At 47.2% G+C, this 18,142-nt stretch overlaps 1 protein-coding gene across 8 annotated transcripts; it reads right to left on the bottom strand.

The window, feature by feature from the left end:
• Positions 1-12,643: 12,643 nt before the first annotated feature.
• Positions 12,644-17,302, bottom strand: LOC136533723 (uncharacterized). 8 transcript variants are annotated; one of them, XR_010778534.1, is made up of 8 exons: positions 16,509-17,302; positions 15,963-16,060; positions 14,934-15,469; positions 14,793-14,861; positions 14,574-14,698; positions 14,195-14,372; positions 13,420-13,712; positions 12,645-13,333 (listed from the first exon to the last, which is right to left on the bottom strand). XR_010778534.1 is itself a non-coding variant. In XM_066526261.1 (8 exons), the coding sequence occupies exons 1-3, from the start codon at positions 16,821-16,823 to the stop codon at positions 15,466-15,468; spliced, it is 417 nt and encodes a 138-aa protein (XP_066382358.1). In that variant the 5' UTR covers positions 16,824-17,302; the 3' UTR covers positions 12,654-13,333; positions 13,420-14,372; positions 14,574-14,698; positions 14,793-14,861; positions 14,934-15,043; positions 15,438-15,465. The 8 variants fall into 8 exon arrangements, 3 of the variants coding, with proteins under 3 accessions (XP_066382357.1, XP_066382356.1, XP_066382358.1); XR_010778536.1 differs by having other exon boundaries at positions 13,420-13,677; XR_010778532.1 differs by having other exon boundaries at positions 13,420-14,372; positions 14,934-15,043; positions 15,209-15,469.
• Between the last annotated feature and the right edge of the window lie 840 nt (positions 17,303-18,142).

Here is an 18,142-nt window from a genome sequence, read left to right as displayed (position 1 = left end):
CTGTCTGGTCGACTAAACCCTCAGCACACACCAAAGACACACGCTAAGATCTTCTCAAGTTGTCACCATTTTAATGGCACCTTGTGCCTTAGCCACACACAAACAATCCTCCACCGTGCATCACATCACAGATATAATGTGTAGTAAACATAAGTAACAAGTATATAAGCAAGCATCTAGCCTAACAGCGGATGTGCAGGTGTAAGGTTGTGTCGGTGCAGGGCCCTAGGGGTACCTTGCAAGGAAGTGAGAAGATCTAGTCCGACTAGGAATTCTCTACATTTAATTCTAGTAACATTGCTATCTTGTAATTCTACTAGGACTCTTACATTGTAACCGACTAGGAGACCTACCTCCTGGGCTATATAAAGGAGGACAAAGCTCCCTAGATCGGCATAGCAAAGAGGAACAGACCTCACGGTCTAAACCCCAAGCGCAGGGCGCAATATATTTTCCACCCAGACTGGACGTAGGGACACTATTCCGGTGGACCAAATAAGTATAAATTGTTGTCTCTGTATTCAACGTCGAGCTCTGCATATGTCGAAGCCCATTAACAATCGTCCCGGGTAACCCCGTGATGAGTTTATCGGTCATCAGACACCGACAGCTGACGCGTCATATAAGGGCTTTCGGCGTAATTGCGTTCGAGAACTCGGCGGACCTCAAGATCAACGCCATCTGTGGCAACTCGGCTTCTCACGGCAGCATCCTTCATCAGCGTACGATGAAATCGCCGTCTCGAGCCTCATGCTTCTCCTCCATGTCCTGGAGCATCCTGGCAGATTAAAGTCGTCGTCCGCTAGTTCGGCGTCAAGCGCCGCAGCCATGATTCTAATCTACCGTGATCTGCGTGTTTCGATTTGGATGGGCGATGCAGGCCGTCGCACGCGTCAGTGACTGGAGACCCTGATCAAATTCGACTCCGACATGGCTACGAGTTGGGAATCTCCTATAATGACGCCCCGTCCGGCGGGCAAGTTTAAGCCAACTTCAAAGCCAGACATGCAAATCGCGACATCAGGCCTGATAAAGCAAAACAAGGCCGTATCCAAACCTACGCCATCCGTGATGATGCAAAATAGCAATCTATTGAGAAAATTGCACGTGCGACTGCCTCGCTCAAGGACCATTCCATCGGCGGCGTCATCTACTAGCTCTATAATCGAGTTCTGACTGACCCCTTCACGCATCTGCACGGACCGCACGGAGGAGACGCGTTCGTCGAGTATTTCTTTATCCATCACGCCGGGAGCTTCCGCCGCCTCAGTAGCGCGGAGGGCGACTAGCCCTGCTGCAGCTATCGGTAGGCACTGGCACCAATGGGCCTCAAGCTGGAATCGCCAACAGCACTACTACCCCTTCCCAACGGGGGCTGCACGTATGGACTACGGAGTCCCAGCTGACGGACATGTTGGAGTCGACATGATATGCTAGATGTCAACATCAACTAGCAAATTAAGCATGCACGTACACGGGAGAAAAAGGCCGGCATGTCTACTCGGCCGTGAGCTCATCACTCCATCAACATGCAAGCCGACTACCAGATTAACTTGGCTAGCATGCAAGCGTACGTGCTCTGCGGTACATCTATCTATTGGGATACTACGCCGACTACTCAGGCTACGTCACGACTCCGCACGACCGTGGGCTCCAGCCCTTGGGCAAAGGCTTCAAGCAATTATGTTAAGTTACAATAAAAACATTTTGCTAAGACGAAAAGGAAAAAAATAATCTGGAAAATCTCTAGAAAACCGCCGGTCGACACCTATACATGCTTTGAATATTTTTCACGATTCAAACACATTTTGCAAATGGCATGAATGCAACACTTCAAACATAAGCCTATGTCAAATTAAAATAAAATTTAGAAAATCATTTTTCTCACCAAATTGTTTTGTTACATACTAAACTAAGAAAACATGAGAAAATATAAATCACATATTTTAATGATATTATATGTTCGTGAGAAGAAATGTCGTGTTTCCTCGACTCATTTCAAGTGAAATTATTCTGTTCTGGTCCAAATAGGACTTTCCATAGGTGTCACTACAGCAGCCACACGCTTTGCCGAGTGCCCCATGCACTCGGCAAAGGCACCCATGCACTCGGCAAATCCTTTGCCGAGTGCAACACTCGATAAAGAGGCTCCGTCGAACCTTTTCACGGTAAAACCTGCTTTGCCGAGTGCCAAATCTCGGGCACTCGGCAAAGGCTTTGCCGAGTGTCAAGCTGACACTCGGCAAAGGATTGATGGCCGTTGGCCGAAGGCTCACGCCGTCTTTTTTTTTTTTTTAATTTCTTTGCCGAGTGCAACACTCGGCAAAGAATTTTCTTTTTTTTTTCAAAATTCTTTGCCGAGTGCCATAGCGCCGAGGCACTCGGCAAAGCCTGATTTTATTTTTTTTTAATTTTCTTTGCCGAGTGCCACTACCAAGGCACTCGGCAAAACATTTTTTATTTTTTTTAAATTTTCTTTGCCGAGTGCAATGGCCACTGCACTCGGCAAATCTAGGAAATTGTTGCTGCTATTTTCCCAGCTTTGCCGAGTGCAATGGTCATTGCACTCGGCAAAGGCACAACAAAATTTTTTTTTGTTTTTTGCTTTTCCATGTAAACAACAGTGCATATATATATATATATATATATATATATATATATATATATATATTAGAAACCACAATTCAACACAATATATCAGAAACCACATATATATATCACAAACGACCAATTATGTTCGAAATCCACAATATATTACAAACCACAAGTTCAAAGTTCATAAGTTCAATACATAAAGGCATGCCTACATAAAACCAACTCCGGAAGCGGCTCACGGCGAATGTGAGGGTTGCGACGCCCCAACTTGCGATGCCGCCGACCCTCCGCGATGGTTCGACGCCGCCCCCGATTGATGCTGCACAAAAGAGAAGAGATTGCACGTGAGTGACAAGATAAAAATGTAAGCAGTTTAAAGAAAAGTTGAAAATTTCGGCAGCACCTCCCATGCACGGGGAGGTTTCCAAAACCTGCAAGAAAAACGTCGGCACGGAGGCCGACAACCACATTTCCGGCACGAAAGCCGACACATCAACAAACCCGGCACGAAGGCCCACACATCAACAAATCCGGCACGAAGGCCATCACTAGGTTTGACACTAAGCATGAGCATAGAAAGTAAAGCATCCGTACTCATACTCACCGGAGTAGAATCTGGACGATGTGGTGGTGGTGGTGGTGGTGCAAGCAGGTTGGCTGGGATCTCCCAACCTTGTTGCAGACCAAGTTGTTGCACGAACTGGAGCAAACCTGCTTGCTAGGCTTCCAAAGCTTGTAGCCTCTGACGCTCGGCCTCCCGCTCAGCCAGCTGGGCCTCCTGCTGGGACTGAAGTTGCTGCAGCTCGGCCTGCAACATTTGACACCAATGTTTCAATAATGCATAGCTAAGGAATGTAAATGACAAAGAACGATGAATGAAACTGGAATACTTACCTAGAGTGCCGCCACCGATGACAGCCGTTGCCTTATGGGCACGCTAGAGCTCGTGCTCGCTGCTCGGAGGCGGTGGAGAGGAGGAGTAGAGCCCGTGTCGAGGATACCATCGCCAATCCAGAAACACCCATGCTTCTTGCCTTCCCCCACCCTCATCACGAGCTCAGGATCAAGATGCTCCTCGGTCCTCGGATCGTAGTCGGGCCCGTGGACTAACCTTGCCGCTTCCGTGTAAGAAGTGAGGCGGGTGTGGACGCTGGAGTTGGTGTACGCCTCTGGGCCCGCAACCGGGTTGTACTCGATGTTGGACTTTGCCGGGCCCATGTGGGCCAGAGCATACGCCGTGAGTTGGCCAATTGGCTGGCCACTATGCGCCGCCGACTGCGAGAAAGACAACATGTGGTAAGAAATAATGCAAAACTGAGCGCGGCTAGATAAGACAAATGGTGGAAACTTACATATGTCTTCGCATACTTGCTGAGGCTGGCGCTGCCCTCATGGTGAGGTACACCTGGCATCATCATACGGTGCTCGCTTTTCTCTTGGTGCGCCCTCTGCCAGTCCACGTCCAACCATTTGTTCACTATAGCAGCCTAGCAATCGGGGTGGGTGGCGCACCAGTTTGGAATCACCTACAAGCCATCATAAGATCAAATTAGGCATAGTTAATCTCAGAAGAAATCAATAGGAGATATTTTCTATTTACCTGTAGGTACTGCTCCCTGGTAAGAACCTCTGTCTCCCTTCTTGCCTGTGTCTTGTTGATTCTTCTATTACGGAAGGTGGCGTTGTAGTCTCTGTTTTGGACGGGCGACGCCTAACTGGGTTACGTACGACAACTGTAAGCAAGAGAGGTCAATTATACCTAGGGTGGCGGTGGAGAAAGGCTAGCGGTGTAGTGGCAAGTCGGTGCAGTGGCGAGACGAAGCAGTGCAGGCACGACCGCAGCGCCGACGAAGACGATCGGGATCGGCGAGGTGCTCCGGGTCCCCTCCGACAGCTCCTGCTCTGCAAAAGAAGAAACACATCACTATTACTTAAAAAATTCGGTAGAACCTCCCCTGTACGGGGAGGTTTCCAAAACCTGCAAGAAAAAGCCGGCACGATGGCCGACGTCCACATTTGGGGCATGATGGCCCACACATACACAAACCCGGCACGAAGGCCGTCAACACATAAACGGCACCAAGGCCGACACCCCCGGAGCCTTTACCTTTTCTCCGGCGAGGGACGAGGACGACGGTGTGGATGAACGGCGATGTGTGGGGACGACGGAGTGGACGAACGTCGTCGACGAACGACGTGAACGGTCGTCGGACCGAGGTCCGTCTCCTCCTCCCCCTTCTCCTTCTTCTTCCTCCTCCTTCTTCTTCCTCCTTCCTCCCTTCTCCTTCTTCTTCTTCCTCCTCCTCCTCCCTTCTCCTTCTTCCTCCTCCCTTCTCCTTCTCCTCCCTTCTCCTTCTTCCTTCTCCCTTCTCCTTCTCCTCCCACCTCCCTTCTCCTCCTCCTCTCTATAGGGACGGCTAGGCCAGGGGCAGGGCCGGCCGCTGAGGGGCGGTGTGGGGCCGGGGCGTCGCCGGGGCGGCGGCGCGGGCCGGTGCGGCGTGGGGGCGGGGGCCGGAGGGCGCGGGCGGCGGCGCGGGGGTGGGGCCGGCCGCCGAGGGGCGGCGTGGGGCGCGGCGGCACGGGCCGGGGTAGCGAGGCCGGGCGGCGTGGGGCGCAGCGGCGTGGGCGGGGGGATGTGGGGTGCGGGGGCGCAGGCCGGGACGGCGTGGGGCGCGGCGGCCGGTGCGGCGGCGGGAGTGGCGACGGCGGCGCTGACGCGGGTGAGGAGCGGGCGCGGGCGGTGAAGAATGAAGATAGGGTTGGAGGAGGATGGGCCGTGGGCCCTTATTCTAGAAGGGAATTTTTTTTCGAAATATCCTTTGCCGAGTGCTGCGGCCTGGCACTCAGCAAAGGCCCTCTTTGCCGAGTGTCAGGCATGGCACTCGGCAAAGTATTTTTGTTTTTTTTTAATTTTGATTTCAAATTTTTTTTGTAGACCTTATCTATTGTTTACAAGCACATGTTAAAATTTGGGACCTTTTTATAACTTTTTCTATATTTCTTGAATTAATTTTGTTTACTTGCATTTTTTTCGAAAAAGTAAATTTGAACTATAGGTGCATGAAATAATGAAATGTAGCCATTCAAAAAATGATAGTCATGTTGTAGAGTGTATTTTGACGACCGTATGCAGGAACTCACCCAAAATTTTGAACGCCTTGTTCGCCAAACATGATGACCCGCTTGTGGTCGGAGTGTATTTAAATTATAGAAAATGCAAACGAAGTCCGAAATTCACGAAACTTATCGAGGTGTCGTGTGATCGCATGTGGAGGCTATGATAAAAATTTGAGAAGGTTTTGAGCAAGTTGCAACATCGGATGCCTAAAACCCAGACATCTGGGTCCAAAATTTTGAACGCCTTATTCGCCAAACATGACGACGTCGCATGTGGAGATGTCTGGGTTTTAGGCATCCGACGTCGCAACTTGCTTGAAACCTTCTCAAATTTTTATCATAGCCTCCACATGCGATCACACGACACCTCGACAAGTTTCGTGAATTTTGGACTTCGTTTGCATTTTCTATAATTTAAATACACTCCGACCACAAGCGGGTCGTCATGTTTGGCGAACAAGGCGTTCAAAATTTTGGGTGAGTTCCTGCATACGGCCTCAAAATACACTCTACAACATGACTATCATTTTTTGAATGGCTACATTTCCTTATTTCATGCACCTGCAGTTCAAATTTACTTTTTCAGAAAAAATGCAAGTAAACAAAATTAATTCAAGAAATATAGGAAAAAGTTATAAAAAGGTCCCAAATTTTAACATATGCTTGTAAACAATAGATAAGGTCTACAAAAAAAATTTGAAATCAAAATTCAAAAAAAACAAAAATACTTTGCCGAGTGCCATGCGTGACACTCGGCAAGCCGAGTGCCATGCGTGACACTCGGCAAAGAGGGCCTTTGCCGAGTGCCAGGCCGCAGCACTCGGCAAAGGCCCTCTTTGCCGAGTGTCAGGTTAAGCGCTCGGTAAACAATTTTTTTTAAAGATAGTAACGGTGTGGGCGGTGTAGGCGGGCAACTGACGGGCATTTTGCCGAGTGCGCTCTTTGTCGAGTGTTGCGCTTGCAAAGAGTGCCTTTGCCGAGTGCAATTCTTTGCCGAGTGCAACACTCAGCAAAGAGTGGCTTTGTCGAGTGCCCTATTTTCGGCACTCGGCAAAGCATGCGGCACTCGGCAAATTTTGCTTCTCCCGTAGTATGTGTGAAATAGGCCACGAGATTCTCTCTCATGGAGTATCTTCATCAATCACTTTGAATCGAGATTGAGCATATTGTTTGCATACAAAGATAGGGTCAGGAATCATCCACGTTTGAAGAATGAGGTGGTGGCGGACTCCATTTCAACCTCTAGCATCCCTGGCAGTTAATTATTCTTGAAAGGTTGATTGTGTTATTTATATAAATGTAGTTCATTATGGAGAGAATATGATCATATCACGGCCGCTTTATGACAGTTGTATTATTGAATTGATGCCAACTATTTGAATGTGTATTTTAAGTCCATCAATCGTAGGACATGCGTCCGCTGTGCATTATATGATAATAGATTCATTAACTATGGTGTGCAAAGTCTTCTCTCATCCATCAAGCATGTGTTCGGTTGATCTGCTCCCCTCGTCAACCACAGGTTGAGCATATAAAACAGAGCGAGCTACGTATTTAGTTTGCTGTATGTCTGCATGAGCAGATGCAATTGGAAGGGTACGGTAGATGAGACTGGCGGGAGACATCTAATTTGAGCTTCACTCACAAGCCAATCCGGCCCGGTAGATGTAGGGATGAGATACGGGGTACATGTCTCACAGGTCATGCAAATTGCATCGGCTCATACATGCAACCAAACATCATCTTAGTTTTTCTTTTCGTTCATCCTCTCAACAAGCAGCTTTACCGAGCACTGTCTTCACTGGAATATGTTTCCACTAAATCTTTGTCTCTTCATCCGGATGCTAGCCACTGCTGCCCGCGCTTCGCTGCGGGTAATTTACTTGGTATAGAAAAAAGGCTCATATGTCTAATATGTTTTCTCATCTTGTTGGTACGGAAGGTTGGTCTTAATGTTACATGGTGCCTATTCTAGGAACCCCACGGCAAATGCCGCAAGCGCTAAGCACAAATAACTGGTCATCTTGGAAGAATTGATTCATTCATTATTATTGTGTAAAAGGAGCGTCAGAACAACAAACACATAAATATATATTCTGTAATCGAAATACTAATTAATGTTCAAAGTATTACAAAATAGAAATCATTAAAAAGTCAAAATCGCCTATGAACACATTATCTATAGTAGGTACAATCTAAGCCTTATTATTTCTGTTTGAAGTAGGTGCTCAGAATTGACAGGACACTATGATAATATGCAACATGGGCATCACCACTCTTTGCTTGTATGAAAAAGATCTACGAAAAAAAAGGCAATAAACACAGGGAAATAAACCAAATGCATATTCCAACGGTCTTATACGGGTACATCATATAGGCATTCAGTCTCCCATTCACGACACAGCATTCACCTTCCCTAGGACGGACGATCTCAACAGTACAAACGAAAACAACAAGAGTACAATACCGGAAGACAGCGAAAAACAACACTACTACTACGGGTACAGCATCTCAAGGCAACTAATCTACTTGGAACTACGCATCTTCATTCCCGGGCTTGGCGGATTCTTCAACCGCCTTGGCTATGGATCTGCTTCTTCTCTTGGAGATGCCTGAGTGAGAGGAATCAAGGGCTCTACTTCTGACACCTCCGAAGGTGGAGGTGCTGGCGGCACTGCAACACCGGTCCTCCTTCTTTCAGGCGGGTGGACAGGGATCCCTTCCAAGATCGGGGCATCCTGCCTTTCAGCAGCCAGCGTCCTCTGCTTGGCCCTAGTGATAAGATAGGCCTCCCACAGCTGATGGACATGTCGATCTTCAGCCTCCTTCAGAGCTTCGGACATGGTAGTCTCCCGGCTCTTAGCAGCTGCAGCATTGGCATGCGCCTCGGCGAGCTGCACCTGGAGGATTCGGGTGAAGATCTCAGTTTCCTCCGCCCGCCGGAGGTAGATCCTCAGTTCCAAGGCTTGCCGGTCATACTGCTCATCCAGGGCAAGAAGGTACGCGGTCAAATGCACCACGTTAGGACTATCCTCTTGCGCATCCCGCCCTTTCAAAGCCTCCATGCGAGCCCTCCATGTCCTCCGATTCTTGTCCAAAGGTGGAAAGAACCGCATGGGGGTACCAGCAAAGGGCTCCTTATAGATCTGGCAGAGGTACCGCAAGCCTTTGTGGGCCACAACTTGGTAGGTGTCCATAAAGCTAAACCCGGTTGTGGTCACACTCCAAGCTCCAGTGAGGTTGGGGAACTCCTCACTCTTCCCGATGTAGACGGTAACCTCACACCGCTTGGTGCCTTGCTCCTCATACTCACGGCCCTCATACTCAGGATGATCTTTGACTCCGAGCTTTTGCAGGGTGGCATGCAGGATTCTGGGAAAACCCTCAACGTTCAGGCAGTAACTACTAACCCAGGCTCTTGCCATTTCTGGCTGTGGTTGTGAGGAAGGCTGAGCGAAAAGCTGGCTCAAAGGAAAAGCTTAGCGAGCTAAAGTGCGCCGAGTGGTGGTACCAATGGCTAAGCCAGGCTTTGCTTATAAAGATGGAGCGGTCAGTGGTCCTGACGCGGTTCACTAGGGTTCCTACACGGGATCAGTACGAATGAATCGACCAAATTCCGTGCGTTCGAGGCGAGCGACGTGCGGTGCCATTACTGAGTAGTATGACTACAGGGCAAGGGTCCGACAAGAGCGCAGAAAAGGGGTACGAGGAGATGTGGGTCCCTATAGGCGTGAACCACGGGCGAACGCGAAGGACGAAGCCACAGTGCAGACCTAACTCTAGAACAGGAACGAGTAGGTGATGCACAATACGACACGCGTGACACGTATAGATGGCGTATCTGCCAGCAACGCGGCACTATAATGCACAAATAGAATATGCATGAATGCAGGTCCTATACGTCCTTGCACTGTTGCCAACATATAGGGAAATCGTTCTCAACTTTTTGGCACATTGTTCTCTCCCTGTTGGCGACCAACCCCAACCACCGACCACCTCCATGTCTTAGATGCATGGATGCATGTGTAAGTACAAATGTTCCTGCATGGTCGATGAATCGTTATTATCTGATGGTAAGGAGGAGAGGCATTAAATGTGTCCACCTGCCCGACTTGTTTTTATCTGATGGTAGCATGGAGGGGAGGCATTAAATGTGTCCACCTGCTTTCGACCCACCCTTCGTAGGTGAAGATGTCAAGCGTTTTTAAATTTACTGAGCGAATTTCCTTTTATTGTTCTCTGCGCTAGACTAAATGGTGGACTGCACCAGGCCCAATGACCTCTCCTCCATTACAAAAGGCCTAGCCTAGCCACTTGGTACCACCACTCGGTGAGTCTCAGCTCACCTAGCCTTTCTCCTGAGCAAGCTTCTCGCTCGATCCTTCCTTGTAACCATCATCCACCAAGGATGGCAGGAGCTTGGGTTTGCAGCTATTGCCTGAACACTGAGGGTTTTTTCAAAATCCTATATGCCACCTTGCAAAAACTCGGAGTCAAGGATCGCCCCGAGTATGAGGGTCGTGGGTATGAGAAATATGGTACTGAGCGATGTGAGGTCACCATCTACATTGAGAAGAGCGAGGAGTTCCTCCATATCATTGAAGCCTGGAATGTGACCACAACCGAGTTTCGCTTCGTCGACACCTACCAAGTTGTGGCCCGCAAAGCCTTGCGGCATCTTTGCCAGATCCATGAAGAGCCAATTGCTCATACCCCCATGAAGTTCTTTCCACCTTTGGAAAAGAATCGATGGGTATGGAGGGCTCGCATGGAGGCTTTGCAAGGGCGGGACGCGCAAGAAGACAGCCCAACTATGGTACATCTGGCCACATATTTGATTGCTCTAGATGAGCAGTACAACCGGCAGGCCTCAGAGCTGAGGAAGTGCCTCCGCCGAGCCGAGGAAGCCGAGATCTTCTCTAGGATGCTCGAAGTGCAACTCGCTGAGGCGCATGCCAATGTGGCAGCCACAGAAAGTCATGAGACTACCATGGCGGAAACCCTGAAGGAGGCTGAAGATCGGCACACCTAGCAGCTGGAGGATGCTTATCTAGTCACAAGGGCCAAGCGTAGGACGCTTGACACAGAAAGGCAGGAACCCTTGGTCTTGGAGGGAATCCCTGTCCACCCGTCGGAAAGAAGGAGAACCGGTGTTGCAGTACCACCAGCACCTCCACCCTCGAAGGTATCAGAAGTAGAGTCCTTGTTTCCCCTCACTCAGCCACCACCACGAGAGGAGACAGATCCTTAGCCAGTGTAGAAGAAGAACCAACCGAGGTCGGGAATGAAGCCGTTTGGTCCGACAAAGTAGATGAGTTGTCCTAGGGGACATGTACCCGTAGTTAGTAGTGCTTTTCATCGCCATCCTCTAGTGGTGTAATCTTTCCATTGTATTTCATCCGTAGATGTTAAGAATCGTCAGGTCGTAGGAGCCAAACGATGTGTCGAGAATAGGAGAGGGAGTGCATGTATGTTGTACTCGTATAAGAGCGTTTTGGACGTGCATTTTGCTTTATCTGTTGTGTTTGTTATGTCGATTTGCCCTTAGACCTCATTAGACTTACTTAAGGTTCTCGAGGCAAAAAAAACAAACGGGTTACAAGAAAAGCAACCATTCATATGCAAGCAGACCAGCTATGATTGGAAATGAATCGCAAAGGAGGTAACAAATTAAAGCCGCCTTTTGACAAATTAAAGACCTCCCACTAACATAGTGTAGGCTTTCATTTTCAAGTTGTATGTTTGACCTAAGACCGCATGCAAATTAAAGCCACGCGCACCGATAGTGGCCACTCACCCGCGCTACAGTTAGAGCGATTCTATGTTGATTTATTGCCCCTTTTCTTGCAGATATTGCTTTTACCAGTCATGAGTGAAAGTAATCATCCCATGCAGACATCAATTGATATTCTAGAGCTCAACCGCTTGAGGCGTGGCCTTCTTCTTGATGCCTACATTTGGGATCAGAGGCTGTCATGTAGACTCAGTTCTTAAAACACATGGCCATGTTTCAAAAACCAATCCAGACAACCTTGATGTTCTCTTATACACCAGACTGAAGGAATGGAAAGCTAATTTGCTTTCTGGGGATACTGAGATTGGGAAATCTTTAGGAAGTCCAAGGAAATCTTTGTTATCTAGAGAGGGCCATTTGAATGATAATGAATACAGTGTTGCTGATACAAATTTAGAGATTTGTTTGGAGGGTCATCCTGTGGATGATGCAGAGGATCTTGACAAAGTCTACAACAAATTCAATGGAGGAAAAAAGTGGCCTATATCTGAATCTACTGATGGTTTGGAACCTGTTGAGAGGTTACCCTCACTTGCATCGATTTTTTCTGATAATATCGATTTGGCATGGACTGGGTCTTGTGATTTGCAGCATGATCTTCCATAAGCTTTCACCAAAACTGATGACAATGTATCCTTTAATTTGGACAGTCCAAACTACACCAATATAGTAATCCCTGTTAGAATTCACTCGTTTAATTCTACACTGGGGTTACGGCAGAGAGAACGAACTGGATTAGCTCTAGCTTCTTTGCATGTACCATCATTCAAATATGCTGAGTACTTTGGGGGTATGACAAGCATCCTGAAGGACCCAATGGCAAATATATGAAGGGCCTGTTCTCAAAGGTCTTCTGGGGTGATAGAGAAATTAAATGTTGTTCTTGCACGCACACCCACATATATCTCATCTGCTTCAAATATGATCGATGATGGGGCACGGTTACTATTACCCCAAATTGGATATGAAGATGTTGTCGTGGCAGTATATGATGATGAGCCCACCAGTATTATATCATATGCCATGACATCAGAAGAATATGTACAACAAGTAACACACAGACTGAATTCTAGTAGTTTTTCTCATCTGCCAAATACTACTGAGATCAGCAGCCATAGACTTGAGGCGGCCTCACCCTCTCAACAAGACCATTTGCATTCGAAAGGAACTCATTTTAAGTTTTCCTTTGATGATGACTCACCGATTTCTCCAGATAAAACAAAGTTCTATGTGATCTGCTATTTTGAAAAGCATTTTTCTGCGCTTAGAAAGAAATGCTGCCCCAAAGATATTGATCACATACGTTCTCTAAGTCGCTGCAAGAGATGGAATGCGCAGGGTGGAAAAAGCAATGTTTACTTTGCAAAGACGATGGATGAAAGGTTCGTAATCCAACAAGTCACGAGAACAGAGCTGGAGTCTTTTGTAGAATTGACAGTTTTGATAGATAGGTTCTATGAAAGGCACATTAGCAGACCATCAAAGCAAGATTACATAGTAGGCATACGGATTCAACCAAAATTAAACACAGGCAAGGCAAAAAAAAAACAGATAACTATTCGAAGTAATTCTGGCCATTTCCAGTTATGAACAAATAATTTACACCAAATGTAGATCGAATCTACATCTAAACTAAAATAGTAAAAATAATATAATAAGATGAAATATGCTCTGCGTATATAGGAGCGAGTTGAGGTGATGTGATGGCCACGAGTCCCTGCAGAAAGCGACATGCACCTGACCAAACCATAAGATTTTAAAATAGCTTCATCACTTGTATCAGGTAGTTTCCGTGCAATTGCGAGGCACTGCCAACAAAAAACATAGCTATACATTGCAAGTTATATCCAAGACATCCCTAATAAAGTAAGAAATAATTCTCTTTCCAAAGAGAAGAGACTGTATAGACCTACCTCATAAGGCTCTAGTAGTTTTCCATCCACTGTCTTGTTTATGACCTTTGGAGGTCCAATCATAAATTCATATCCTTCTCTCCTCTTGCAAAGCTCACATTGTTCTTAAGACAACCAAAAGTCACTGAATTAATGAAACTACCAAATTTAAGCTCTGACATATTCTCTATCAATATTGTGAGATGCAGTGTGCCTCTGCCAGTAGTTTCCCCATCTTCTACTTTCATAGCCAAATTCCTTTCGAGCTCGCGATACAACCTGTCACGGAGATTTCGGCTAGTAACGTATTTCCCCTATAATAAAGGGAATGAGAAGAAACAAATTTATCAGTATTCTAGAAAGAGAATAAACCAAACTGTTGCATTATATTTGACATGGTATAGTATTTCACAAGTGATGTACGGACACCATCATGGAGGGCAATCATTTACACAATTCATTAAGACATAGAAGAAATTTAGCTTAACAATAACAACTTTCGATTATTAGTTTCCTTATTGTAGTTAACAAAAACCATTGAAGCATAACAATGCCAAAGTACTTTTATGGCAAGCGTACAAAATACCATTTTTACGTGAAAACTGAGAAACCCTTTTATCTGTAATTATGGCTTCTAGAAGGTTGACTGCACGAATCTAGAACAACGAATACAGAGTACAAGAGATCATATGGAGTAATGAGGGTATATTTTATGGATTTCCCAACTCTTTGACACAGAAGAGCATGTTAGGAAGTGATATAACATATTTTTTGTTACCATGGAGGATAGACATACCTCCCGTCCAACAAAAAGGTGATGTATTGAAAATATGCATCTCCATGTGTTATCTACAAGTCTGCATAAAAAGACAATGTGGGAACTAGATAGTAGCAGCAAGCAGCAGAAGGAAACCTACCAAACACTACTGTCCTCTTATCAAGCATCAGCACCAGAGGTCCCTCTTGTTTGTAATCTGAAAGATGAGATAAACATGGACATTTGAGAAACAAGAAGCAGTAGTACAAAGTACAGTCATTTAAGGCTAGCGCAGTAGATAATAATTTTAGTTTTCATCAAAAAATTCAGATTCCAGTGCCCAGAAAAAGAACTATTGAGCATGAAGCCCTTGAAAAACTTTGAGCAAGAAGCCTACTGGATTTCATTGTGCACTAACCAGGTACAATAGAGTAGTCTCTATATCATAAACAGAAATTTCAGTCCACCGTCAATAGGCATCATACATAAACTGCACTTGCCATATGAATTCTCCTGCACAAGCTTGCATAACTCATCGATCACCTAAACAAAAGGGTATACAAAAAAAATTGACAAATAAAGAAATACTCAAGTAAAAAAGATAACTGATAAAGAAAAAAGAACGAAAATATTTTACATTTGCAGGCAAATGTTCACCAAAGTACATGTTAAGCTTCTCCCTGAATCCAGTTGATTCACCATGGGCCTATTTTGTACAAATATATAATGTTAAACACTGCCTAAAATCAACAAATACATGAGGATATAAAAAACAAACCTTCTCTTGATCATTACAAAGCGGGAGCTCTCTGCACTGGGTACGCTCTTCTCTTGATCATTACAAATTCCATTGATTTCTTGGGCAACCTTCTTATGCTGATTCATTTTCTAAAAGAATGTAGATAACAATAATTTGGTTAAGCACGCCAAAATTTGGAACACTTAACCTTAAACAAAAAGTTTTTTTTGGGAAGAATTGCAAGGCATCCGCCTTTTTCGTTTAGTTGGAAACAAGCTAACTATTTATAGATCAAAGAGCCAGAAATCACTAACACAATATTAAAGAATGATCCAGCAAAAAAACAATCTAACAAGACTGTCCTTCATTTCATTCTGAAAGCCATGAAGCACTCAAGCTCCCTAGCTTAGCTTAAAAAAGATCCAGCACATAAGACCCAAGACACATGGTGACCTGAACTGAGAACTGTACTTGAAGCAAAAAAAAAATGTATTAGATAAGTTGAAATTGCTTCTCTAGATCATGAAAAGGACATGCACATACCACAAGATTTGCGTGCTGCTAACCTGCTTTACCTGCACAGGAAAAAAACCAAAATGAGCTGCAGCCCCTTCTCCTTCTAGAAATTGATGAAAAGAACATGAAGCTGGGCAGTGTCTACTATCAGGTTGCTGCTGCACTGAGCACTAGAGGAAAAAATGTAACCATACTGAAGGCAGCAGTTATCAGAGCTATCCATGAGTAGGCAGCGTGGTGAGATGCAAGCCTAAAATGATGCAAGACCGTAAAATCTAAAACTATGAAACATCTGTCTGAATGGCCAAACTGCAGATCATCTAATGGTCAAACAAAGATTTGTTTGATGGACAAACTAAACTCTAAAATTGAATCGAACCTAAAGTAAAACTGAAAAATAAATTCTACTGCACTTCAACTGAACTTCAAATGAAAATAGGAAACAATAAACTTAACCTGAACTTCAACAAAACAAATACTAAAAAAAATAGCAAAATTGAACCACAGATCGGGAATTGCTTTCATGGTAGGTAGGTAGGAATCACAGCAGACCTGAGGGGAATGAAGGCGTCTCCAGCAACAAACCTTTTGGAACAAACAAAAACACTCCAACCACTCTGAAGTCTGAAAGAGATGCCTCCTAGGTTGCTCTGAAGAAGACAGATTCACAACACGGATAGCAATCATCAACACCAGGAATAAACAATCAGGGAAAAATGAAACACTGAACCTCGAACAATAAACTAATCCACTCATTTTTACACTTGGCCCACATGCCCAGTAAAATCTAATCCCAAACCCAATCCCAGCCATGCCGACGCCAGTGCCCGCCGCGCGGCAGTGTCTTGCCCTGGCCGCCGTCACGGCCCTCGACGCCGTCGTCACCTCCGCGCGCCGTCGGGCGCACGCGCAGACCACCTCGCTCCACCTCATCACCTCGCTACTCGCGCCCACCGCCTCGCCGCTGCTCCACGACGCGCTTGTCCGCGCTCGCAGCGTCGCCTACTCGCCGCGCAATCGACGCCCACCAAGCCCACAACCATTTGAGGGAGACAGATGCGATAGAGGGGGAGGGAGGGAGAGTAGAAGAAGACTCACCTGCGGGTGGAAGAGGGGCGGCGACGAGGGTGAACGCGGCAAAGACAGCGACAGACTCCGACAGACGAGGGCGGAGTACGAACAACTACGGCAAGGGAGGGAGAAGTCGAGAGCAGTGCGTTGAGGCGTGCGGAGCAGGGAGAACCGGGCAGCTGCCACAGCCGGCTGCACGCGGCCGCCGCCACCGCGGACAAAGCCGCCGCCGCTGCCCAGCGCCGGTCCTATGCCCAGGCGTGGCGCAGGGGGCAACCGTGCTGGGGCCGTCGCTCCAGGGGCCACCCACGGCGGTGCGCCGCCCGCGTAGGGGCCTGACATGGCCGGGTGTCCCGTCGCCGCTCCGGAGCCGCTAGCGTCGGGGGAGGAGAAGAAGAGGACGCCTGCCGCCGCTCCGGGGGCGGCCCGCGTCGGGGTAGGAGAGGAAGAGGGTGAGGTACCGCCAGATCCAGGCGCCTAGTTTCGTCGCCGCCGCCGCCGACGGCGAGGAAGAGGCAGCTAGGGTTTCGTCGACCACACGCGGACCGGCGGGACGAGGCAGCGCCGGGGGAGAGCAGGGGCTCGGATGCGGCCGCGGCCGCGGCCACCGGCGTTGGACGGCGCACCATGGCGCAGTGCCGGGGGACCCCGCTGCGCCGCGCACAGGGTGCGGGGAGCCTCGGCGGTCGCGACGAGGAGCGAGGGACAGAGCGAGAGCGCGGAGAGGAGAGAGAGAGGAGGGGAGGAGCGGAGCTGCTGCCGCCTGCCATTTACACGAGAGAGAAAGAGGAAGAGCACCATTTTACATGAGAGGACCGAGATGGAGCCCAGCTCTGCGAAGCAAGCCAGTCCCGGCAGCATGGATGCACGTGTATTCGGATGCGTGCCGACCGCCTAGTTAGCACCGATCAGCATGTCGAGAATCCACCGTCCATGCTACGCGCCAACGTCCATTTACGTGTCGCGTATAATCAAAAGAAGATGTACTTCATTTAATGCGTGCAGTTGCTTCATCTATCTACTGCGGAATGCACGGATGAAGGTCGGTTGTGACACGTCTCATCTGAGCCGTGGAATTTCAATGAAACGCACCAAATAAAAAAGACTTACGTGGACATCCTAGAAGGCCGCCGATTCGGCGTGCCTTCGTATCTTTAATAGGATGCAATCCCAATGTAGCAACCAGACACACCCCGAAACACTTACCCCTGAGCTCCGCTTTGGCTGCATTCCAAATGGGCCAAAATTGAACGGACAAATTTTCATGATTGAGAGCTCAAAAATAAACAATTTTGAAGCAATATAGTATATTTTCATCTGCTACCTTAAATAATGCGCACAAAGGCAGACCATATATTAGTATCTTTGATTTTGTTTTCATTGCTCGTTCTTGACCATAAACTTTTCCTAGTATATTTCCATCGACATTTTGCTTTACTATTTACTTGTTTTCTAACTACTTTGGTTATCAACTTCTCCACCTACAGCCGCACATTTGACTATATATTTTCCCGTAGGAGAAGCTGATCTTTCTGTCGTTGTGCACATCAGTTGGTATCCCCACGAAGCCCTCTCGGCTCTCGCGTTTCAGTCTTCTAGTAGGCACTAACAGTGAGCCGCTGCGCACGGCGCACTAACAGAGGCAGACAGCGGACTGCGCC

Source organism: Miscanthus floridulus, unplaced genomic scaffold, assembly GCF_019320115.1.
Source record: "Miscanthus floridulus cultivar M001 unplaced genomic scaffold, ASM1932011v1 os_1142_1_2, whole genome shotgun sequence".
Taxonomy (NCBI): Eukaryota; Viridiplantae; Streptophyta; class Magnoliopsida; order Poales; family Poaceae; genus Miscanthus; species Miscanthus floridulus.
Note: the sequence above shows the minus strand (reverse complement) of the source record. Positions and strands in the feature narration are given on the sequence as shown.

Coding starts and splice junctions, on each gene's coding strand:
- LOC136533723 (XM_066526259.1), bottom strand. CDS start 16,823: ATGTCAGGCCCCTACGCGGGCGGCGCACCGCCGTGGGTGGCCCCTGGA. Junction 16,061..16,508: donor CGCCCCTCTTCCACCCGCAG/GTGAGTCTTCTT, acceptor TGTCTTCTTCAG/AGCAACCTAGGAGGCATCTC.